This window comes from Malus domestica, chromosome 05 (genome assembly GCF_042453785.1).
Source record: "Malus domestica chromosome 05, GDT2T_hap1".
Classification (NCBI taxonomy): Eukaryota; Viridiplantae; Streptophyta; class Magnoliopsida; order Rosales; family Rosaceae; genus Malus; species Malus domestica.
The window spans coordinates 43,906,174-43,930,978 of NC_091665.1; the positions used below are offsets into that span (position 1 = coordinate 43,906,174).

At 36.7% G+C, this 24,805-nt stretch overlaps 4 protein-coding genes across 5 annotated transcripts; 2 read left to right on the forward strand and 2 right to left on the reverse strand.

Moving 5' to 3' along the window:
• Positions 1-4,413: 4,413 nt before the first annotated feature.
• Positions 4,414-9,536, forward strand: LOC103419671 (uncharacterized). The gene is made up of 16 exons (XM_008357770.4): positions 4,414-4,977; positions 5,378-5,473; positions 5,601-5,717; positions 5,984-6,019; positions 6,234-6,344; positions 6,537-6,620; positions 6,695-6,813; positions 7,050-7,151; positions 7,496-7,612; positions 7,708-7,773; positions 8,263-8,329; positions 8,481-8,534; positions 8,701-8,796; positions 8,938-8,958; positions 9,080-9,115; positions 9,254-9,536. The coding sequence occupies exons 2-16, from the start codon at positions 5,414-5,416 to the stop codon at positions 9,398-9,400; spliced, it is 1,233 nt and encodes a 410-aa protein (XP_008355992.2). The 5' UTR covers positions 4,414-4,977; positions 5,378-5,413; the 3' UTR covers positions 9,401-9,536.
• Positions 9,537-10,978: 1,442 nt separating this feature from the next.
• LOC103419672 (secretory carrier-associated membrane protein 3) lies at positions 10,979-15,750 on the forward strand. Of its 2 annotated transcripts, none has more exons than XM_008357771.3 (12): positions 10,979-11,417; positions 12,847-12,963; positions 13,053-13,115; positions 13,256-13,289; positions 13,437-13,559; positions 14,030-14,092; positions 14,202-14,295; positions 14,593-14,638; positions 14,741-14,808; positions 14,960-15,008; positions 15,196-15,261; positions 15,363-15,750. In XM_008357771.3, exons 1-12 carry the CDS (start codon positions 11,358-11,360, stop codon positions 15,447-15,449), a joined length of 870 nt encoding a protein of 289 aa, XP_008355993.1. In that variant the 5' UTR covers positions 10,979-11,357; the 3' UTR covers positions 15,450-15,750. The 2 variants fall into 2 exon arrangements, with proteins under 2 accessions (XP_008355993.1, XP_028959050.1); XM_029103217.2 differs by having other exon boundaries at positions 11,024-11,417; positions 12,844-12,963.
• Positions 15,751-16,701: 951 nt separating this feature from the next.
• LOC103434733 (putative glycine-rich cell wall structural protein 1) lies at positions 16,702-17,542 on the reverse strand. The gene has a single exon (XM_008373087.4). The coding sequence runs from the start codon at positions 17,356-17,358 to the stop codon at positions 16,912-16,914; it is 447 nt and encodes a 148-aa protein (XP_008371309.3). The 5' UTR covers positions 17,359-17,542; the 3' UTR covers positions 16,702-16,911.
• Positions 17,543-21,119: 3,577 nt separating this feature from the next.
• Positions 21,120-24,102, reverse strand: LOC103408835 (3',5'-bisphosphate nucleotidase AHL-like). Its single transcript, XM_008347653.4, has 3 exons — positions 23,619-24,102; positions 21,719-22,406; positions 21,120-21,626 (listed from the first exon to the last, which is right to left on the reverse strand). The coding sequence occupies exons 1-3, from the start codon at positions 23,950-23,952 to the stop codon at positions 21,323-21,325; spliced, it is 1,326 nt and encodes a 441-aa protein (XP_008345875.2). The 5' UTR covers positions 23,953-24,102; the 3' UTR covers positions 21,120-21,322.
• Positions 24,103-24,805: the final 703 nt, after the last annotated feature.

The window sequence follows — 24,805 nt, forward strand, 5'->3', positions numbered from 1 at the left end:
TATGACGCATGTGCCTATGTTCTGAACATATTGAAAATCTCTTCATCATGAACGTCTTCGCATCTAACTTTCCTTCTAATTTCTACTTTAATGTGTTTTAATACATTATATGATTTCCATACTCGGAAAGGGATCCTCTCCGGATCCCTTTCACTAAGTTCATCCATCTGAGCCATTGAAATTTGATCAAATGACTATAAACAGGAAGCCCATTTAAAAGTTATAATAACTTTACCATTTGGATCAAATTTCAATGGTCCGAATAGATGGACTTGATGGAAGAGATTCGAAGAGAATCCCTTTCCTCTATACTCCACCAAAGTGTAGTGGAACTTAAACAATGTCACCAATTGAGTATCTTTTGATTCTAATCAATCCCATTTCTTATCACTTTATTATGCTAAGTCCACTATATATTAATACCAATAACATTTTCTTACATGCATAAGCATTGTTATTATACAAGAAGAAAATGCCTTTTAAACAAGCGAAAGCACTTTGGAAAGAGATGGCTGTGAATCCATGCCCATCATCACATGGTAAAGGTGACGATCATAAATTTAAGGATTTTTATCACAAATGTTATCTGAAATTGAACCATCATATTAAGATGGTCCATAAATTAAAAATCGATTAATATAATTCTTAAAAATATATGTCACAAATTAATGTAGTCATTCCGTTACAATTTCGTTAAAAATTTTGTTATATGCTGATATGTCACATAAGTGAGTCTCACAAATCTAATTAAATATTACCATATAGATTAAAAACATTTAAATAAAAAAAATGATGTCAAAATAAAAAATAAAATTTCTTCTCCCGTTGTCTTCCTCGCGCAGCTTGGCTGGGATGGCAGCCCTTCCCACTCCCAGCAAAAGCAAAAAAATCCGATGGGTGTGGAGGGTTTGCCGAAATCTGCTGCTACTCGCCTGAAAGATTGGTGTGGGGCCGTCAATCTAGGGCTTGGGTGTGGCGGTAGATCGGAGGATACGGTGGGGAGAAAGTGGGTGTCAACGACGCTGGAGTCGGAAACGGAGAAAATGGTTTGGTTCGACTGGGTTTGTATCGTGGTAATTCGATTGGGTGGTGAGGTGGCACCGATTATGTTTGAATGGGTCGAGTGCCAAAAATGCAGTGGGCAGGGCTGCCATGGCAGCCAAGCCTGCTCGAAGAAGACTACGGGAGATTTTTTTCAGTTTTATTTTTAATTTTGACATAATTTTTTTTAAAATATTTTTAATTCCATTGTAATATTTAAGGGAATTTTAACGAAAGCTTCCGGTATTTTTCATTTTAACGAAAAATCACATTTTTATACTAAAAAGTCAATAATGTAACTATTCACTTTACCTTTCATTTTGTCCTTATCATTAAAACTTATTCAAGTCATTTTCATTAGTTTTTTTAATATTTAATTATGTTTGTAGGACCCACTTATGTGACATATCAGCACATAATAGAATTTTTAACGGAATTGTAACTGAATGACTACATTGATTTGCGATACCCATTTTCAAGGATCATATTGATCGATTTTCAATTTTCAAGGATCATCTTGATGGGATGAGTTAATTTCAGAAATCATTTGTGATAAAAACTCTAAATTTAAAAACGATAGGTCGAATGCTAGACTTGGTAAGCTTTAGGGTTTCTAAAACTCATCTAATAAATTTAGTGCTTCCCATCCCCTTCTCTAAGTCAATGTGATTGAGATTTTTGTCACATATCCGGAAAAAATGTTCTAAAAATCGTTAGGAGGGACTTACAAAAAAAGATTGGTTAGGCTGTAGTTCGCCCAATGCCGCTGGCCGGCCTAGATCCCCAATAGGTGTTGCTGAACGAGTATTTTGATTCGTTCAATGACTGCAGCGGCAATGAGCTGCCTAACACCTAGCAGCTGCATGTATTGATTTTTAGAACACTGATCCGTCCGAACAATAGAAAGGCAAACTGCCAACGAAAGAAAAGGTTTGGCAAGTAAGATGGAATTCTCACCAAACCTTTTTACAAATTAATTAATTAATTAATTAATAGTTCACTTAAATATTGTCCTTAACCCATCTCACCTTTTTATTTTCTTGATTGACTTATTGGATAAGAAAAGTTAGAATTAAACTAGCTATTTTTTATATAATAATTATTTATTTTAAGTGGTGGATGATTTAAATTAAGTTATCTTATCAGAATGTCATAATAATTAGATATTAAAATGGTGATCTAAATAAGTTAAACTTGAAGTTTTCAGAATGATACGTACGGATAAAAAAGAATATTACTAAATTGCATTTTGGAGTTAAACTATTAAAATGCAACAAATAACTAGCCAAATGGGTTAAACATAAAGAGTAACTTGTCGATTTAGTTTATGAATGACCACTTAAGTGAAAATTAAGTACTTAAACTAATTTTTCGGTAAAAAAAAGTCCTTAAATTCAATGAAAATTGCTAATTTCATTCCCTCTATTATATTCAAAGTTATTCTATTTAATTTTTTGTTAACTTAAGTCAGGTGACATGCACGTGACACGTTTTAAAGAGTAGTACCATCATTTTTTTTACCTATAGGTCCTTAATGTTGCATATTGATTTTTTTTAATTTACACTCAAAAGTTAACTTCATACATTTTTTTAAAAATCTTTAGCCTCATGAAAAATTATCAATCTACTCTCAAAATTCATTACCTTCAACTCATGTGACTTAGATTAACAAAAATTGAATAAAACTGTTTCGAATATAAGATTAGGAATGTATTTAGTAGATTTTAATTAATTTAAAGACTGATTTTGGTAGTTTAAAGCTTAATTTTCACTTGAATTATAATTTAAAATCGACACATTACTCGAAGTAATATGATTACGGCACCATGGCAATTGTAATTATCGAGAAAAAAAAAGAGTAATTAAACATACCGTGGCTGAAAAGGTAATTCGCAACCAAGTAGGTTAATTGCTCGCAGTTTGAGACACTTTTAACTATTAAAAAAGACCACAAATTTATCATGTTTATAAAGAAAGGAAAACTAATGAAAAATATTATAAAATTTTGAGTTTTAATGATAAAGATAAAATAAAAGATAAAATATATAATACTAAAATTAATTTTTTAGTGCTAAAATGTAATTTTTTGTTAAAATGAACTGTAGCAGAAGTTTTTTCGTTAAACTTCTCTAAAAAGAATAGTTAGAAGTCCGACTTTTGAGGGGGGGGTAAGGTGGAAGAGGCTGGCTGATTGGTCCAGCGCTTCTAATTTCTACACCAAATCCAACAATCTCCATGTATAGCAGTTAGAACAAAGCATCTGAGAGGGCATTGGCAATGGAAAGTGACTTTCGCCCTAATGGGTCCATGCTTTCATGTATTTACAAAACAAACCAAAATTATGGACTGTGAGCGGATTTTTTACCAACTAGTTTTTCGTTTAGTGAAACACAACAAATTTGACAAAATAAGATTGTTCTGACCTTTCGTCATGCCTCAACCTAATGAACTTCGTAAGTGATTAAGTTTGAAATATCATTAGAATTATAAAGATTATTTGTGTGAAATTTAGGTAATAAAAGGGGTAGGTTTCATATATGCATAAATTTGACTATCTGTCCTATGTTACTAATCACTCATTAATCATAGATTAAAATAAATTCTCGTGTCAATATTATAAAAAATTGCGTGCAAAACATAAAGTGATAAAGAATCCATAAAAAGTCATACTTTTGAGAGTTTCCTTAATCACAAGTAATGGGTAATGTAAGTTTATTTGGACACTCTGTCACCTCAAAGATTCAAGTAAATTTATGTGTCAATATTATAAAATATTGTGTAAAAAACATGATGCAAAGAGAGTTCATAAAGAGTCACACATCTCCCAAAATTGACACACAGAAAAAGTGTCTACCTTCCAAAATCGTTAACATTACATGAGTGTTTTAAGTTTCTCAACCAAATTCCTAGCTTAGAAAAGAAATCATCATCATTGTCCTTAGCTAGTTAGTTCAAAAAAGAAATCATAATTATTATCCTCGGCTCAAAAAAAAAAAAAAATCAACATAAAAGTATGATAGTGAAATTACATAACGGAATCCACATGACAACAAATAAGCGAAAAAAACAAGTTTAAAAAAATAGCTCGATTGGTTATAAAACTTTTCCAACCCCAAACATCACATAAAACTAATAAATAAATAAACAGATTTAGTTTATAAATTTGAACCTTTGGGCAATAAAATGGCAAAAAAGCCCCACATGAAAAGACGTTTACCAAAAAAAAAAAAAAAAAGACGTGTTCTAAGTGTTTTGTGGAACGTCGACACTTCACAGTCACAAGTCCTTGTCGTTTTCGAAAAAAATATATCTAATTTTATAAAAATCAATAAAAAAAATTTAAAACAAAAACAAAAACAAAAAATTAAGACTGGTCTGAGATCTCACGGATATAAAAAGGGATTTGGAACATGATATTTAGGAGTTACGGAACAAAAAGCAGACACGGAGGTAGGAGGGTTCGCGTGTGTCTGATTCCTGCAGTGTCACTCGTCGGCGGAGGAAGATCAGAACCGAAAAAAAAAAAACCCAATTTTATTTCTCTTGTCATAGTTTTGTCACGGTTTCAATGGATTTGTGATTCTTCCCTTGCGCATGCAACAGCTCACCACTACATCTGTACATCATCTGTAGCTCACTGTCCCTTGAAGTCCGCCTTTCGACTCTCTCTCCCCTCAACTGTCTGTCTGTCTCTCTCTCTCTCTACTTTCTCTCTCTGAAAAGATTGTTCTTGCATTTTACCAAATCCTACGGTCGTCATTGCTTCTGGGTTGGGCTTACACTTTAGCGAGAGTGGCTGGCTTGTTCTTTCTCTTCTTTCCTCGGCTGGTGAATCGGACGGTCGCCAAGGCTTGATCTTTCATCTAATCTCTGCTTCTTGTTTTGCTTTCTTCTGGAGATTCACAGAGGAAGGCCGGAGGTTTTATTGCTTCCATGGTGAGTTTTCTCTTTTGGGTTCTCTTCGGTGATTGATCAGCTTCAAGATTCTTCAACTGTTTCTGCAAAAAAAAAAAAAGGAATAAGAAAATTGACTTTCTGTATGTGGGTTTGTATTGTTTTTGCCTAATTAAGATCTAATAAGGTTCATTTCTATGTAGAGGTTTTCCCATTGATGGAAAAGTTTAAAAAGAACATGACTTTATTTGTTTCCATTAATAAATTTCTTTGAACTTTGATGGGTTCTGCATTTTTTCTTTTAGTAGATTTGCCCTGGAAAAAGATGCATGATTATATATAGGATCAGCTCTCAAACTTGGATTTTAGTAATTTTGTGGGATATTGTTCTTGGTAGCATTTGGTTGGAATTACAAATAATATTGGTTTCTGTTTGGTGCAGCTTCTTATGAAAATAAAGTAGAAAACTTGGTTGTCCATGAAGTCACCAAACTCATGGATATGGATGTTCAAGAAAAAGAATTCTTTTTCTGATGGGGTATGATCCAAAACTTCTTACCCTTTTTTGTTTGTTTTTGTTATTGTATTAAGGTAAATTGGAGCCAAAAGGTTGTGTTCTATTGTGTAACCCATCTCATGTTCAATAATGTACGATGCCGGTGCAGGGTAAAAGCGGAATCAAGATGAAGCAGTTGTCATTTATGGGAGTTGTATGTACAGTAATGTTATTCGTTGTGTATAGAACCACCAACTATCAGTACCAAGCTTATCAGCAGACAGAGGTACCATCTTACACGCAAGAATTATGATAACAATTTCACTCCATTTGATTGGCCGATTGAAATGATTTTTCTTGGGTTCAAAGAGATACTCAAAGTATAGTAGTAGTAGCATTAGTATTGATTTTTGTTCGTGTTTGACCCTAAGTATTCATAGTAGTGATAATTCGAAATATATCCAGCTATTTGATATCAAGATAATTCTAAGCACTGTTTTCGTTGCCCTGGTGGTCAGTCTACTGATTGTCATTTGCCCTTTCGTGTATTAGATGGACGCAAAGTGGAATCCCTTTGACACAGTGAAGGTAGTGCTTCGATCCTTGTGTCCATGTTGACAAGTTAATGTTTTCTTGCCTTTCTATAATACCTTAAAGTAAGGCTTCAGTAGCACTCCTCCGTTGATTTCCAAAAATACTGAGATTACCTGTCCGGTATAAAACTCTTGTATGATTGAATCATCCATTGTGAGGGTGTTTCTTCCTTCCATATATCCTGAGGTTCTTCTGATACTTGCCTCAGGAAATTTTTGTGTCTTCGAGAAAGTTGGACAGTTTACCACGTGGCATTATACAACCTAGGTCAGATTTAGAGCAAAGGCCTCTATGGTTGACAAGTAGTTCAATGTTAAAGGTAAGATTCTGATCCTCTCATACTTAACATCGTCTTAAAAGTTATTTCTTGCATGTCAACTTATCCTCAGTAATAGAAAGTTGATAGATGATTGCTCAGTTACTGATAGACTTCAATGTGTAAACTAAAGTTTGTTCATTATGAAGTGGACTTAGACACTCTTTGTGATTTTGGGTGGTTATTCTGATTCAGGTCGGTGATGACAGCAACCGTAACTTGCTGGCTATTCCGGTTGGTATTAAGCAAAAGGATAGTGTTGATGCTATTGTGGGAAAGGTGAGTAATTCATTTTTCTCTTTTTATGTTCCAAAAGACATCAAGTGACACTAGCCTAATTTTATCCATTTCAGTTTCTTCCAGAAAATTTTACCGTTATCCTCTTCCATTATGATGGGAATGTTGATGGGTGGTGGGATCTTGAGTGGAGTAACGAGGCTGTACACATAGTTGCCCAAAACCAAACAAAGTGGTAAGTTAATAGTTCCGTTCATGATTCTTATTATCTGGCTTGAATATATAACATACATGTACTGCCTGCAATGTGCTCGTTCGATCTTGATATGAAAAAACATGCAAATTCTGTTCTTCTGAAAATCTCACAGTTGCATTTATCAAAGGGGCAGTTCCTACTAGTGCTGTTCCTGGTTTCTTTTTCCGTTTCTCATTTCTCTTTCCTTCATCCTAAATTTTATGGTTTATTTTCAGGTGGTTTGCCAAACGCTTTCTACATCCAGATATTGTGTCCATTTATGATTACATATTCCTTTGGGATGAGGATTTGGGGGTTGAGAATTTTCATCCAGGAAGGTAATTTAGGACATTTTATGCAACACACTCTGATTAGGATAGTTTTTTTAGTTAGTTATTTGTAATTACACTAGAGTGAGGGCATACCAATTAAACGTAAGTTCATTGCTTTCTCATTGCATTTGCTTGTGCTGAAATATCTTTTTTAGGACTATAATTCAGAAGATTATCTGTTTGAAATTTTTTAATTAGTTAACTTGTCTGAAATTTTTTTAAGAGAGTTTATTTTGTCTAAAGGCTTTAACTTGATCCCATAAGCAACATATGGTTTTAATTTCATGCTATTTATCTGGATCATATATGGCGTGATAGCCGGGAACTTAAATTTTTGTTTTGTTTCCCAGATACCTTGAAATTGTAAAAGAAGCGGGACTGGAGATATCTCAGCCAGCTTTGCATCCAAATTCAACAGATATACATCATAGAATTACGATTCGTGCTAAAAAAAAGAAGTTTCATAGGTGAATATGGTGGTTTCAAAACAACTCTTTTAAGGTCTATTTATTTACTTTTCTGAGTGCTCGGCATCTTAATACAAAATTTTCACTCTTCGCAGAAGAGTTTATGACACCAGAGGCAGCACAAAGTGTACAGAAGCAAGTCAGGGACCACCATGCACCGGGTGAGTTGTCATACTGGTATTAATGTATAATAGACAGACACAGCTATTCCTTCTACGTTTGAAGAATTTGTTGGCTGCTTATATCTCTGTGATGAGTAGCTGTGAGGTCTGACCTGCCTCGTATGTTTTCTTGGTTTACCACTGCTTCTAAAATCTGTTTGAGATGAGAGCTGACAATTATTCTATATTCTGAGATTCTCTCATACTTGTAACAACTTTGCATTGGGAGGTTGTGGATACTGGAATGTGAATTTAGGATCAAATATTATGATTTGGGCTAACAGTTATTCTATAGTTTAACACTATGTTCTTTTGTTGATTGTCATTATGGGCGAAGAAAAGTTAACAATTAAGACAAAACATTCCAAGGAGTCATCTGATTTCCGAATTGCAAGAATTCTAATCAGCTGATTTTTTGGGATATAGTTTATAATTTTCCAGAATGGAGCGTAGGCCTTGTTGCTTAGCCTTTTAAATTGACAAATGCAGGTTTGTGGAAGGCATGGCTCCGGTTTTTTCAAGAGCTGCTTGGCATTGTACTTGGCATCTTATACAGGTAGCCGTTGTATCTTAGTCTGTTCACCTCTACTATAATATATTGTTGAAGAAAACTTTACTCTTGCATGATTTACGCATGATTTAGGCGTAATACTATTTTGAAAATTCTCATTATTATATCCTCACGGAGCAGCTTTCTTTTTGTTCAGAATGATCTTGTACATGGATGGGGTCTGGACATGAAACTTGGGTATTGTGCACAGGTAAGAACTACTTTCCTGGTTCTTGTTAGGATCAATTTCCTCATTAGGTTGCTAGAAATTGCTTAGGTTTCTTACCTTTGCTTGACTATTGCTTTTTCAAATCAATAATCCCGAGTCAGTTTACATAACATTCAGCAGGCCATAACTAGAATACCAAATTTTGCAGGGAGACCGTACCAAGAAAGTGGGAGTGGTTGATAGCGAATATATTGTTCATAAGGGAATACAAACTTTGGGAGAAGGTGGTTCATCGACAGACAAGGTTAGTTAATCTCCGCCTATTCCTTGTCCGGTAGAGAACAAAGTTCTCGTTCTTGCGAGTGTTAAATGCTTATAGGCGGCTCAGTTTTTTCACTAGTTCATTCGCTATTAACATTTCCCATTTTTCTTTCCCTATTTCCAGGTTCCTGAGAAGAAGAGTAAGGTAAACTTCACAACAAGCAATAGCCATCTCTTTGTCTTCTTCGTTTTCCCCATCAAAAGATTCGACAATTACTAGCATTCTAAATTTGATCTTGTCTTCTTTCTTTCTTAATGATATACAGAAACGAGCTGCTCCTGGGCATGACATGCGAATTGAGGTGAGACCTGCTGTCCAATATGTAGTATGGATGCCAAAGTTATCATGCAAAACCGCCAATCCTCTCTCTACATATGATCCGATCCTCAATATTTGAGTGATGCGTTATTTACCATCGCATTGGTTTTTACATATGCAGATTAGGAGGCAGTCTACACGGGAGTATACAACCTTCAAAGAGCGGTGGAATAACGCGGTAGAAGAGGACTTGAAGTGGATTGATCCATTTAAAAGCAGCCTAAAACGCAGGAAACAGCGTAAACGCAACAACCAGTTGAGCTCTTAACTTACAAATCCAACCTGAGCTAGTTGAAATTATTAGTGCAGCTTCATTCAGAGGCGCTCGGTCTCTTCTATACCCCCATAGTTTGTGTAGCGTTTCATTGAACCCGTAATTAATTCATTATTTGAATTCTTCACAAGTTTTGTTCCTTGCAATTCAGATTTTGCCTCCCCCCTGTATCTTGTTCCGGTCGCGTTTTTCGTTCTTTTCATTTTCTTTGCTATACAAAGTTTTATAGGAGGAAGGGGAGAGCGTCCGACAATCGACATTCTATTTTCATGTCAAATTCTTATGATTTCTGGATTCAAAGTTTTCAAATTTTCAAAAATCAAAGAAAACAATGGACAAATGTAATTGAAAAATGAGACAACAAATCCTTCTGGAAGCACATGAGCAACGCGTTGACTTATTCGTACAAGTAATAAAGTCCAAGTCTTTACAGCTGGTGCCTTCGTACAAATAAGAATTTCCAAGTTGTCGGTTATTGCAAATGAGAAGGGAAGTAGGGGAACCGAATTTTCTCCGGATCCATATATATTAAGTTTGCTGAGCAGGCGATCCGGATCGTTGAAATTTGATTCAACAGTTACAATCATTATAACTTTTAGAGGTTTCTTGTTTGTAGCCGTTGGATTAAATTTTAGTAGTACGGATCGCCTGCTTAGCAGGATGAGTTTTATTGGATCCGGAGGGGATCCGATTCCAAAAGCATGGAACTGATTTTCAAACTTTCGTTTTAATCTGAATCGATCATAATTTAGTTTGTTTTAGCTCCGAATCGAGTGAATTAAAAGAGAATCGGTGGACAAAACAGAGATGGAAACAAAAGGAGAAGTGCAATAGGAAAAACCGAGAGGAAAAACTCGCAAAACAAAACAGAGATGCTTGCTATTGGCCGCGGCATGCGACGCTTGCCTAATTTTTTTATTATTTATTGGAAGTTGACAACTTGACACCAATTTTTGGAAATAAAAACAATGGAATTTGTTACAACCAAAGCAACAGCTAAAGCATGTGGATTGGTTCACCAAAGCTTTTCCATTAAGTTTCTTTTTGTTTACAAATATACAATTACAATACGCATAACCACAATAATCTATCGAATTTATTATTATTATTATCACTTTTTATAATTAGAAAGAAAAATACATTTGTGAGGAGTATAGAATGAGATTTTTGGAGTGTTAATAATAATTTCCTTAATTCTCATTTTACACTCATCACAAGTGTATTTTTCTTTCTAATTATAGAAATTTTGGAGTACCAAATAAGATTTTTGAAACGCTAATAATAATTAAAATATTTCTCATTCTCATCTCATAACTCAATACTTTCTATTTTGCCTAAATTCTATTTTCTTAATTTTCAAACGCTTGAAAATTTATTAGAGCGGTAGTCATTTAACGTCTAAACAAAACTTGGGCGGAAATTTTTAAAACAGTAACCAAAACATATCGCATTCTTATACGGTAACCTCTTTCAATCAAATTGAGATTTGGTAGCACTTCATCAATGTCATTGTCTTTTTAAAAGAAAAGCAATGTCATTGTCTAAAAACAAATAGAACAACCACCCAAAATTAAAAATCAAAATTTCATATATGCCCCCCAAAATCTGAAAAATCAAATAAAAACAAGGCTGCATTGGCTGTCAGGCTGTCAGCTGACAAACAAGAGCAGACGAGTCCTCCGCTTTCTCTCTCTAGAAAAAAAAAAAAAAACAAAAACAAAAACCATTAAACAAAGCAACCGTTCTACTCACTTTCTCTCTCTAGAAATTCCATTTCTTCAACCCCCGGACTTTCCTTCATTCTTTTGTGCCTGAAAATATATTTTTCTTCAATTTTGTTTCTTCCCTCACAAGTTTTTTCCTTTATTCTCTGCCCGTCGTCTCAGATCTCTCAGACAAGCTCTGAGACTGGTCCTTTGGGTGCTCGAATCTCTCCCTCTTTCTCTCCGCCATGGCTGGCCGCTACGACAGTAACCCATTTGCCGAAGAAGACGAAGTCAATCCCTTCTCGGTGAGTTTTCTTTCTCGATGATTATTGCTGCTGTTTCTGCTGAAATCCACTGAATGCAAATTGGGTTTTCCGATTTGGTCAATCTGGTTGACTAAAGTCCTTGACTTGCTGGGAATTTGAATTTGGATTTTGGAGATTTAAAGATCTGCGTTTCGCTGTGAAATTGAAGTAAATCAAGTACATTTACCTTAACCAACTTCGTAAATCTGCGTTTTTCGGGTTTTAATTGTATCAGTTTGCTCTAGATTTTATGATGTAATAACCTTATCTAAATCCAACTACGTAATTTGTTTTTCTTTGCAAAATTTGAGTTGGATATGTTTTGGGAATGGGATTCCAGAGTCTAAGTAGTCCCTGGGCGTTTGATTGATAGGACTAGGAATAGGATTGGCTATTTAACACCAATCCCATCCTGGATCAAACTTGGTGTTAATTAAGAACTGGAGCTGGGTTCATACCTTCCCTAGGTGGCCTTATTTTAGGCCATTATAAATGAGGACCTGCATGTATAGAACCAAGCCTTTCCCTAGGATTAGTCCAAGCCAAGCCTATCCTATGTATCAAATATGCCCATGTATTGGGTTTAATATGTTGGCTTCCTTAGACATTGTCGTTTGCTTGTGGGAAATGTTTTGGTGTGGGTTATTAACTATAGGTTTGACTCTAGAGGACAAGAATGTTCGACTTCAGATGCGACACTACATTGTAAGATATGATGTAGATTCCTGTAATCCAATTAATAAAAGTCTGTTATACTTGAATGCCTCCATTCACAAGTCTTTGTTTCTAATTTCCAACACCCGATTACGGGCGGAGGGGATACGTATGAAAGGTCCCAATAGTTAAAGTTTCTATTAATCTGTGAATCTGTGATGTTGTAATCTGATTAACATCTTTAGTGTCACCATGGAAGTTTACAAAGAAGAAGAAGGAAGCCGTTATCTTTGCTTGTGATATTTAATCTCTTCTTAAAGATAGAAAATGAGTTTTTCGCTACAGGTGTTTTTATTTCGGAATAATATGAATAGAATTCTGTGAGATTCTAGATGCTGAATTATTTTTTTGGTCTTCAAATAGAAAATTTTGTCAGTCACATGAATGCTGCATCTTTGTATTCTGTCTTCCATTAAAGTTATGCATTCTGTATGACTACACATAGGTAATGTAATTTATAAAGTATCTTCTTGCTTCTTGCATCCCAGCTATGTATTATATTTGAGTGCACATGTAGATACCAAGCTGTGTATATATCTACCTTCTTTCAGATGTAAGCTCTGCCTTGTGGGTAAGGCATAGTGTGTACACTGTCTATTGTAAACTTATCAGGCACATGAAACATAAATAATGGCTTTATATGTAAAAATTGATAAACAACTTACTTTTTATTACCCATTGCTTGAGCTCTTATGACGTGATACATAATTAGCAGAATCCTGGAAGCGTTGCTCCTGCCAAAAACTCAAGACTTTCACCTCTTCCTCCTGAACGTGCTGGTTTCAACTACGGCCTTGGTGACACTGTTGATATACCTATTGACGGAAATGCAGTAAGTTTTAATTTTAGGTTGTTTAGATAGGCAATTGAAATTGACTTCTTTTGTTTACTCAGTTTTTTTTTCGTTTGTTTTTAATTTAGGATTTGAAAAAGAGGGAGAGGGAACTCCAAGCTAAAGAAGCTGAATTGAGAAAGCGGGAGGAGGTATGACTTGAAAGAAACTCTAAATTCTGAATGTGTGAAATGATTCTTCAAAAAAGCATGGCACCAAATGTTTCAGTCAACTCCTTGTTATAGTTGCTCCCATCCAAATTTTAACCGTCATCTTTTGTGTTATTATGCAGATTGTAAAACGGAAAGAAGCTGCCGCCGCACGTGGTATTTTACTTTGACTTTTATCTTACTGAATCTTTCTTACTCCTCATTTGGCGGGAGCTTAAAATAATGTTTTTCAAAACATGTACAAGTTTGATGTTCTTTGAAATTTTATGAACTAATGTTTTCCATGCTCCCTTTTGTTTGCAGCTGGAATTGTTCTGGAGGATAAAAATTGGCCACCTTTCTTCCCAATTATCCATCATGATATTGCAAATGAAATACCAATTCATTTACAGAGGCTGCAGTATGTTGCATTCACAACATGGTTAGGTGTGTCAGTCATTGTTTAATTTATGGATGTTTTAATTATGTGTCAACTTTATATCACAATTCTTACGTACGCTTGCTTTTAATATAGATTCATATGTACACTGGCTTTTTGTTCCCTTTACTGGAAATCATGATTGTTTTGGTGGATCTTGGACTATGGTGTTGAGGCTTGCAATTTGATTAAAGCCAAAAATTTTAACAATCAGAAGTATAGAAGTCGGTGGCAGTCTATATATGTATCATTACACGAACTTGGCTTCTAAAACTAACCTGTTGTGCTGAGCAGATGTAATTTCTAATCATCTGTTTTTTAGCATTACTTCATCTTGCATTTTGGGTGTGAGCTCCGTGAGTCTATCTGTGTGGTGTGATGTTTTATATTTTATTTTATTGTTTATGTATCCTAAACTTCTAAACTAAAGTTCGTTGAAGCCTGTCTAAATTTTGTGATGATTGATGGTGTTATGCAGGAATTATTCTTTGCCTTTTCTGGAATATAATAGCCGTTACTACAGCATGGATTAAGGGGGATGGTGAGTGTGAAAATATACTTTGCAACTGTCCAGCACACAATCAAGTATTCATTTTGGATTCCATCCCCAAGTTGGGTGAAATTGATCATTTCCTGATTTTTTAATGTAGGGGTAAAAATTTGGTTCCTTGCTATTATCTACTTCATAGCAGGGGCTCCTGGATCCTATGTCCTGTGGTACCGTCCACTGTACCGAACTTTCAGGTATATGTTGCCCATTTTTATTAAATCCTGCCAGTGTCCTAGTTCTCTATGCTACTTGTATTGGATTTGGGTAGTATGATAGTATTGATGATGGTTATGAGGAATTGATCTGGTTCATTTGCTGCAAGTTCCAAGTTGTTAAGCAATGTCGTTGGACAACTTGGATTATATAATAACCTCTGTTCTGACATCTAGTGCTAATGCATATGTTATTGTTTCAACCATGCAGAATGTAGCTGCTGAATTTGTAGTTAGCTATGCTATTGATTTGAATTCTCTCATTTCATCTTCTTGCAGGTCTGAGAGTGCTTTGAAGTATGGATGGTTTTTCATGTTTTATATGGTAAGCTGTCCCAAAAAAAAAATTCGTTGTAGTTGGTATGCAGTTCACATTGTCGTTTAGCATAATTGGTTAGTCACATATTCTATTTTCTTCTACCTACAGCTCCACATTGGCTTCTGCATCTTTGCTGCGGTGGCTCCTCCGATATTCTTCAATGGGAAATCTCTCACGTATGTAGTTTAATTGAATTTCCCTTGCATTTTTTAGACATTTATGATTTATCAATGGATTTATTTGGTGGATGCTGATGGATATACGAAGTGAAAATGTTTTCTCCCATGTATCCTGCTTATGATCCTGTGTCGTGTGCCTTTCAAACAGTGGCATTCTGGCTGCAATTGATGTTTTGAGCGACCATGCTTTGGTTGGGGTAAGATTGTTGGTCCAAAAGTATATTTTTCTTCTAACATTTTGTATGGCTTCCCCACCCACATGGGGGTCGCCCATTCAGATACTTTAGAGGATATGGGTTGAAAGCATATCCTAAATGTTTTCAAAAAATTTAAGGGAGAAACCATACAGTCGTTGATGATACTATTATTTTTCTGTCCTTGCAGATCTTTTACTTCATCGGATTTGGAATGTTCTGTCTAGAAGCAGTGCTTAGCGTCTGGGTTATTCAGGTCTACTTCCCAACCCAATTCTCGTTGCCAAATTCTCACAAAAGCTAGCACTTGTTCTTTGGTCTTCTTACAACACATTTCCCTCCTTTTTACATGTGCAGCAAGTATACATGTACTTCCGAGGAAGCGGTAAAGCTGCTGAAATGAGGCGCGAAGGAGCAAGAGGAGTCGTGAGGGCAGCACTCTGAAGCTAAAATCTTGTACGGAGAAGAAAAGATGGCGGACTTCTGTATGTGATATAGGTTGTAAATGGCCCTTTAGTTGCAGGATTTGCAGGTACAGATGGTTTCGCTTGAGCCTTAATTTTTTTGTTTGTTCCGAATTACGCCTGTTTCATAGATGACTTTGAGGTGCTACCTCCGTTTCTGAAAACTGTTAATTCCATCATATTTTTTTGCTAGAAACATCACTGGCTTGCTAGAAACATCTTGTTTTCTTCATGTTTTCTGTTTCTGAAAACTGTTAATTCCATCATATTTTTTTGCCCAAGTTTTCGATTACTGCATTCTTTTTTCGCTTACTACGTTCTTTCAACGATATTATGAAATTTGTAACCTTTCGAACTCGTTTCCTCCTTGGAAATCCATTGTTGTACTTGTATGGTAGAATTTTCCTATGTACAGTGGGGATCAAGCTTCTTAATTAGGTATGGATAAGCTGCCAAACTTCTCACAACGCTGATATTTAATGTTTTGAGGCTGCTTCTGCACGGATGCAATTAATTTCTATGACTCTGCAAAGTACCCCTTGTTGTACCTCCATGGATTAAACACATACCTCTTGTACTAAAATGAAAGCAACATGTACGCTAAGTACCCCTTGTTCAAATCTCGACGGATGCAATTAATTTCTATGACTCTGCAAAGTACCCCTTGTTGTACCTCCATGGATTAAACACATACCTCTAGTACTAAAATGAAAGCAACGTGTACACTAAGTACCCCTTGTTCAAATCTCGCTAATCAGAACCCAAGAACGCTGGATCACTCAAATTGAATCTCACAATCCTCGTTAGCTCATTCTACTGGCTCATTTTACACAATTAAGGTCTGATATATCTTTCACACAAATCAAAGCTTGAATTTCATGGTCCTTAGGCTTTGGACGATGGAAATGATCCAAATTCTTATCCTAAGTGAAAGATAACGTATGTTTTTTGGGGTCCAAGTCTAGTCTGGTTTGTTACGAAAGTTATCTAACCAACCTTGTTTAACAAAAAATAAGAATGTTAAGATTATTGAACTATCAAACTCTATTTGGGTTGGAAATGCTTTTGTTTATAACGCCTTTCTATTTAGAGGCACACCAAAGATTTCAACAAAAATTCTAGTGTTTCTTGTAAAAAATCACTTTTGTGCACAAGAAGGCTCAGCTCAGAAGCATTTTTAATTGTTTTTTTCACCAAACATTGCCAAAGACGTTTTTGTTGTGAATAAATTATTTCTACTGAACATTCTCATAAGCGTTTTTATTATCTGAAAGCGGTTGCAAATGCAAGCTTGCGGGGCAAGAGAACATTACTCTTAGATAAAGCAAAATGATGTATCATATATATCGTGGGTTTACATCACATCACATGCATAACCATACTAATTATCGTAACTACCGGCTGCAGTACCATAACTAAAGGAGCGGGAGCAGCCTATTCCTCTAGCAGTAAGCAGTACACTTCTTGCAATCTATAGTGCACCCGCCGCCGCCGCCGCCGCCGCCATTACCCTTCCCTGACCGGCTGTAGGAAGTGAAGCACTTAGCAGGGCACGTCAGCTTCTTCTTGTAGCACGGACCCTTTTCCTTACACACAAGAGAAGTCCTCACAGTTCCACCCTTGGAATACCCTCCATTAGGACCTCCATACCCACCCCCATACCCGCCACCTACGCCGTTTCCAAACCCCTTTCCGAACCCGGGTATGTCAAACCCTGGCGGGAAAAACCCGCCAAGGCCACCATTGCCGCCACCAGTATCAGCACCACCTTTGTCCTTTGAGTGCTTGAGCTCAGCTGAGAAGGGTCCATCCGATCCGGGTCGGGCTGAGATGCCAAGTGAAGCAGTGAGGAGCAAAGTGGCTAGGAAAAGACTTGCTATTGGGATCATTTTTTTTTTTTAACTTTTTGGAAAAACACTTGTGGAGTGTGATGAGTTAGTTACAGAAGAGAAGGGAGTGTTTGGGGAAAGGGCGAATATATACAAGTGGGAGGATTGTGGTGGCGGTGGTGGTGGTGGGGAAGGGAAAAAAAAGGCATTAATTGAGGGGGGTGTTGGACAGCTACGTAGAGGTCGTCTAATGAATGGGGTGTAGGTTGGGTGCCATTATTATCCTTCTTTTACTCTTTTATTTGGATAAAATGTTTTTTATTTTGGTATTATGCAAAAAGTTAGACTAGGGTGAGTTTTTGCTCAATTAAAAATTGCTCCCTTATGAATCGTGATTGAAATGTCACAAGTTTAAGTTATAGGAATAACTTTTTGCAAAATAAAAGTAAGATTACGTACGATAAACATCTTACCCTCGCAAAGCAGAGAGCTTTATTGGTTTGAAGTAGCCTTTTGATATAATAAGTTACACACATAAAATTTGGTCCACTTAATAAGTGACAATGTGATATATGTTCACATTTTGTTTTTGATGGGGCCCCACATGAAGTTCTTGTAGGTCGGCCGTATTTGATTGTTATATTATCAATATAGACAAATGTATTGTAAATTGATACTCGGTATCCGTCAAATTATACACTTTCGTTTCTATTGAGTTTGGATTGTAAGCTTGTGGATGACAACAAGATGATATGCATGGCATAGGGATTACATGTTGTTGGCGCTTATTTGATTAATTACTAGATTTTGGTCATGTCTCTTGGTGGTTGGTTTCTTGTCAAATCTGTCTCTTGATGGTTGGTTTCTTGTCAAATCTCTCCAATTTGATGTATTGTTTCTCTTCTGGTTTTTTAATTTTGTTAGAAATAAAATCCGTATATAGATGAATGGTAGATGAAGGGAGCTCTTGCGTACGACTACAAATAATCTAGGTGATATAAAAACATACAGAAGAATTATAATTTGTGTAGAGCTGCACAAACACGTGGTCCGACAGGTCGTACAGCAGATATTTAAGAGATGTAGTGTACGTAGTGCAGAGACAGAGAACGATAGAGTTAGAATTGTATGTTCTCACAAGAGTCATAGCAACATCATAAAACACTGAACAAATTAACGTGGCTAACTTCCAATCTGCATTTCATTTAAGATGACGGTGCCTTCTTATTAGGTCATGGGCACATGATGCAAATCGATCTGCACTTCAAAAGCCCTGCATTTGGTGGGAAAGTAAGGCATGCACCACCTAAGCATATACTATGTGTTCTATTCATATAATTCTATGAGATTGTTTCAATTATTGTTTAATTTGCAATGTGAAATCCAATTCTTTTTAGCTCTTCAAACACGTGACACACAAATATTAGACGATGACACACTTAAGGTATTAAGACTGAATACTGGTTGCATGAATGAATCTCTCGTCCTAAGGTACGTTAGTTCCCCCGATATAATGGGGGTAATGCTGGAAGGATTGCAGTAATGTGGGAAGTAAGTCCCGGGCTATATCTTAAGATTCATCACGGCCCTAAACCCTAAACTCTAATTTCCAGGGCGTATGATTAAGTAAGCGTTGCTGTGATAGGATGGACCAAATATGGTGATATTCACTTGATAGCCAAGGCATCCTTTTCAACCTCTATAAAATGGTGGCCCCATGCCAACAAGGATCCCTGCTTTGTGAGGGTTGTGGATTGGGGGGAGGGGAGGGGAGTGGAGGAGAACGTCTATTAGCATACCATTGTTTTATAAAGAAGTCATTTTCACGACTCAAACCTCGTGACTTTTTGGTCACAAAAAAGCAACATTTCCATCGTCAAGCCTCGTCCTCTGTTTTCAACTTCTACATATGCATATATATAATCTACGCATGCAAATGCAATCCAATGTATGTACTTATCAAACCCTACCTATGCCTGTTTTGGTACCACTACACATTATACCCCTCGGGTCTTAGACTTGCCTAGGCAATCTTGGAGCACATATTCTCCAATATCCACCTTTGAATGTTCCTATTTCATTAGGCCGGTTATATTGATCGATAGCCTAGAATTTAAACAAGTTTTGCCAAACTTGTAATTTTCAAGCTTCAAATGTGGCTGTCAAAGGTGTCAATACATTGGGGTCCATGCTTAATCCTAGAGCTCTCTCCCTAACACTGCCCGCCCCACACCCCCCCCCCCCCCCCCCAACCCCACCCAAAATAATGTTGAGGGTGATTTTTATCCCCACATCTATATATTCTTCTAGTAAGCAAATATGCCAAAAGCCTAGGGTAGTGGTCACTATTACAAAGTCTTCATAACACGTAACAACTTTGATCAATATTTAAAAGAAATTAAAGAAAAATACGGGTCATTTAATATTACAAGAGACAAAGATTCAAGGCAAAAGAAGTAGATGAAGACATATAAAGACTTAGAAATAGTCTTTAAGAAAAGACATGAAGCCCTTGGAACTAACAAAAGACATAGTGCAAAAGCGAGTGTAGTGGTGTTCTACAATTCATACAACCAATCCCATTAGCTTTGTTGTTGTTGTATTTAATATTACAGTCTAGTATTATTTCTCTTAAATTTTAGATTCGAATTTGGTAAATAACGATTTCATAATGTCTTTCGACTGTCAATGTAAGATCTTGAGTCTTGGACAACCAGATTGCATGTCAAGTAGTCAAGAGGAGGAGCTGAGCAATTAAAGTTGGAGGGCCGACCACGTTTATGATCATATTTGACTATGAGTCCATACAGATGGACGTCTCTCAAGTCTCGAACTCCCAAAAGAATTAAAAGAACAACTTGTTTTGCATCCCCCAACCCCAAGAGCTAGTCAGATATGTTTATCTTTGAAAGTGAGTTTTGCTATCTGTCTTGTTTCTGCAAATGTGAGAATTTATGGTGTGCTTAATTTGATCTTAATCAAACATAATGATAAATTTTTCATCCACTTAACTTATTCATAGCACAATAAATTACTTTAATGTCATGTTTAATTACAAATTCATGCTACAAGGCTCGATCTAGTTAAATATCTCTCTCCATTGTGCTGACAACCACTTGTCTACAAGTTAAAAATTTGATGTCGATTGCCATTAAGAAGATTGATGACTTGTATAACTAGTTGCATCTTTCTCAAAGACACAGTTGCAATTTACCTTAACTTCTGCTTGTGCGTGCTTCATCATCAGTCAATCTCAGACTCTCAGTCTCTCTCACAGATGTGGGTGCCTTGTTTAATCTCAATGTGTCGATCACTACTTGGGATGCCGAGTGCGTTATACCCTCCTTCACAAAAGGATATGGTACAAGATTAACGTTGTGTGATATAATAACTAATTGACGTGTTATAATACAGATGAATTAGTTACCACATACCGTGTTTTGTTACTACAGATCATTACAAAGTGGGAAGAGTCGTTTTTATGCATTCAGTGTGGTTGACTTGTAACTAAGACATCATCCTTGTCGCATCAGACACCAGAATAACACTTTAGGTGAGTTAGTAACACGTAGAGATAACATGTGGTGTTACAATTACACTCAAAGTTTCTTCAAAGGAATGTTATCATTTTTCTTTTCCTTCTTACTTTTCTTCCTTTTTGTTGGATCTGTTTGGGCCAAATAGTACAGCACTGTCTCTGCCATCGGATTCCAATTCAATATAATTTACATTGCTTGACCCATATCACAGTTTCTCCAAATTGCAGCCCAGGCTGCTAGGAGAGACTTCTTGATTACCTTAAAGCATATTGGAACAGAGGCTAAGATGGTCAAGCGTGAACTTTGTACATATACTTCTGCATTTTCCCCTAAAGGATTTAGTATTTCTGCCAATGCAAAATTCAGATAAATAAAGAACACAAAATTGAAAACAATAATTTACAATTTTTGTACGATCTCAGGTAATGTAATGGCTAAGGAGTTGTGTTTTCATTGATGTTAAGCACCATCAGCAGACGTTTTTTTTATAGACTGGAGGAGTCCCAGCTAGCATCAACGGCCTCGATGATCTTGTCATGTAGATTGGCTCCAGCACTAGCAACTACGCCTCGATCAAGACCTTCCAAGTGTATGCCCTTTGAAAAGTCCAGTGGACGCCCTCCGGCATCTGTAACCACCCCGCCAGCCTCTTGTATGATAACAACACCGGCTGCGTGATCCCAAATCTTCTCCTTGTAGCCAGCCCTTGAAAACTTCATAAAAATCTCGGCATCCCCACGAGCTATGGCTGCGTACTTCACCATGCTGTATACTCGCAGTGGCTGCTTCCTGCAGTCACAATAACATTTGTGCATTTTATCACATACCTGTAGGATGTAACCTATATAGCAAAGAGAGACGAAACTTTAAAAATGTGGTACCTAAGCCCGACGCTGTGAGCTAGCCCTGCTGTGAAGGAATGACTCGAATTTGCCTTCTCAACAGGTTCACAAAATGTTGCCAGTGATGGATTATCTATGGTGGACACTCGGACAGGTTTTGCAGAGTTTGGCCACACTAAATTCTTGTTTACATGGAGCAGCGGTTGCATCCAAGCCTCGCCGCTGCCTCTTCTAGCATAAATCACACAGCCTTTGTCCCAAGATTCTGACGTTGGTGGTGTCAATTTAGATATAATCCTATGATACCGGTGATGATAATTGAGCCATTCCTTTCTCATTGGGTAATTAGGACAGCCAAGAACCCCAAGCACAACTTCTCCGTCCTCTATTAAAGCCAGAGCTATTGCATATTGGTCCCCGCGTACAAAACCCAACGTGCCATCAACGGGGTCAAGTGTCCAAAATCTCCCAGCAGGGCCTCCAAGTGAGTTGCACCGACTGATGGCTTCAAGAACCTCTGTAGTCCCAAGGGCCATTTTCGGACTTTTAAGTCCAAAACGAGGCGCTTCAGCTAGACATTCGTTTACAGTTTTCACTACTTCTTTTAGTACTCCACCTGCCTTTGCTTTGTACAAATTTTGAATATCTTCTTCCGCAATAATGGACACGTTGCTGCTCCCAAAAGACTCTGACAGTATCCAGCTCACAGTTGCTTGGACGCTCCAATCTGTTTGCACGATACGGTCAAGAGAGGACATGTATTAAACTAGATTCATCTTTATTGGCCATAAAACTGCACCCAAAAAGTTGAAGTTCCTACTCCATGATGGACCACTGACATGATAACAAGTTTAAAACTCAATACAATAACAGGGAAAATACTTTGTTGTAAGTCAATCCATGGAGAGATGTTCAGGGCCATAAACTGGTATACCAGCAACTACTTCATAAGACAGTGGTGCTAAATATTCCAGCTTCTTTTTCAGAAGCGTTCTTTTCGTGTTGAAAGCTAACTGTTCCAAATTGTAAAGATAGGATACAGACATAAAAAGCAAATTGGGCATGATTTTCCTCAATTAAGAATCCAAGTTCGAGCAGACAAACAATGAGACGTTAGAGTATTCTTGATGTTCTAAAGAAATAACCACAATGAAGTAAGATGATTAAGAGAGAAGGTGTGTGAGGGAGATTTTGTGAGGAAATAGAGATGAAATGTCTCAGTCCTACAACAAAACGACATGTTTTAAGTATAATGTTCAGTTTTGTTATGATTTAACACATCTTAGCGGAAAACATAATGATTGCCTTCGAAGGTAGAAAGACTGAGTGCTGGAAGACACTGCGAGATAAGGGCTTATGCTGCCACTATGCTTGGTCCAAAATGCAAGTTGTACCTTAACAGAGATTCTGCACTCTAAAAGGCCGCAACAACTTTAGACAAAACCATATCCGTATATTCAAATGCAAGGAATAACATGACATAGGATAGGACTAAGATATAATGTCCTTTGCAGGTCCTGATACGAGTTTTGCCCGTAGGGTTCAACATTTTATCACACATTCTGCAAGTTTGTCAAGGGGTGAAGGTGGAATATGATAAAAAAAAGATTGAAAAACAAAGCTTGCTGCTGATGCACAGAGGGATGCAGAAAGGAGGAATCTGTCAAGTTCCTCCAAGGAAACTGTGACTAGCAGCATCACTCCTTTTCTATAGCATCATTCCTTTCCTATGTGTGATTTCACATTATTCAACGTGTTTTAACTTCAAGAAGTCATAATTTTCCAAAAGAACAAACTTTAATAACAATTTCTTCAAATCCAAATAAATTCTCACAGAATCATAACAAGTGAAATCTAAATTAAACCCAAATAACCAAAATCAACACTAATTCCAAATTCAAGCATTACTGAAACGAAAAAGGTTAGAGATTCAACTGACCCGCAACGGTGACAGGGGAATTGTCGTCTTTGGATTGGACCCCATCGCCGTTCTTCGAAATCAAACTGTTCTGAACCCTCTGGCAGAGAGAGCAAGCCAACTGCACAGCTCTGACAGCCACATCCAATTCCTGGGAGTAATTTTTCACAGGCTCTGGGGCCAAAAGACTCGAACTTTTCAGGTCCTCCATTACAGAGAAGGATCGGGTTTTCCCGAACTTGGACAAGCAGCAGCCAAGTTTCCCTGAAAAGTTGAGGTGCGTTTTGTTGCTGCGTATGAAGTTATTGTTATTCCATATTTCAAGTCCCAAATTGTGTGAGATTTTTATAGCCATGGTTGAAGAATTGTTTGTGTTTGTGTGTGAGAGTGAAAGTGAAAGCGTGGTTTTGCGTGGATTTGGAGTGGGGGTTTTGGTGACGTTGGAAGGGTGGCAACCAAAAGGGTAATGAATGGAAGGTGATAGATCATGATTGGATGAGGGCTTTGCTTTATTTATAGAACTATTTTTTACGTCTGGACATTAATGTAGGGTGGTGCTATCCTCGAAGATGGTAATTCCTCCCATTCATTCATGTGAAACTCATTTTTTATATCATTGGACTTTCTACGGGGAATAATTTACTGTGATGCTTTCAGATTTTAACATAAAATTAATTGGCTATATGAAAAGTATTTGATCTTCCTTATAAGGCTATGTATTTTCATTTCTCGACGATGAAGTAAGCCTAAGCTCATGAGCTTATTATCCTAGGTCAAAACAAGTTGATACGATCTCCTTTTTCTATGTCCTCGTGTTCCTTCCTCTCATCAATATGAAATTCATTCTCAACAATTCATCCATCCTTTTTAACTTTCACATGCTTCCTGTTAATTTCTGTCATTAAAAATATTTTTACTTGAACAATATTTAGGTGCACCTTTGGTTTAAGAAAAACTAATGAGGCGGACCAATCAAGTAGTTGGGAAGTCCAACTCTCACAAAATTATGAGACGTCTAGTATTTTGACCCCTGGTTTAATGATGATCTCACTTAGTGTGAGAGTTACCTTAATCAAACAATCGTATTAAAAAAAAATCTTTTAATTGTCTACCCTAGTGTTAATTAACGAATTTTTATCATTTTACGTCTTAATAAAAGATGTTTCTTTTCTTAATGACACTCTGCAAAAAAGTTAATCAATTAAATT

Bases quoted from the DNA above. Each gene is read 5' to 3' on its own strand.
- LOC103419671 (XM_008357770.4), top strand. From the start codon at position 5,414: ATGAAGTCACCAAACTCATGGATATGGATGTTCAAGAAAAAGAATTCT. The intron at 5,718-5,983 runs GTACCATCTTAC...TTCGTGTATTAG, and splicing joins AAGCTTATCAGCAGACAGAG to ATGGACGCAAAGTGGAATCC. The intron at 9,116-9,253 runs GTGAGACCTGCT...TTACATATGCAG, and splicing joins GGCATGACATGCGAATTGAG to ATTAGGAGGCAGTCTACACG.
- LOC103419672 (XM_029103217.2), top strand. From the start codon at position 11,358: ATGGCTGGCCGCTACGACAGTAACCCATTTGCCGAAGAAGACGAAGTC. The intron at 13,116-13,255 runs GTATGACTTGAA...GTTATTATGCAG, and splicing joins AATTGAGAAAGCGGGAGGAG to ATTGTAAAACGGAAAGAAGC. The intron at 14,809-14,959 runs GTATGTAGTTTA...CCTTTCAAACAG, and splicing joins TTCAATGGGAAATCTCTCAC to TGGCATTCTGGCTGCAATTG.
- LOC103434733 (XM_008373087.4), bottom strand. From the start codon at position 17,358: ATGATCCCAATAGCAAGTCTTTTCCTAGCCACTTTGCTCCTCACTGCT.
- LOC103408835 (XM_008347653.4), bottom strand. From the start codon at position 23,952: ATGGCTATAAAAATCTCACACAATTTGGGACTTGAAATATGGAATAAC. The intron at 22,407-23,618 runs GTCAGTTGAATC...TCGTGCAAACAG, and splicing joins TTCCCCTGTCACCGTTGCGG to ATTGGAGCGTCCAAGCAACT. The intron at 21,627-21,718 runs GTACCACATTTT...TTGTGACTGCAG, and splicing joins GCTCACAGCGTCGGGCTTAG to GAAGCAGCCACTGCGAGTAT.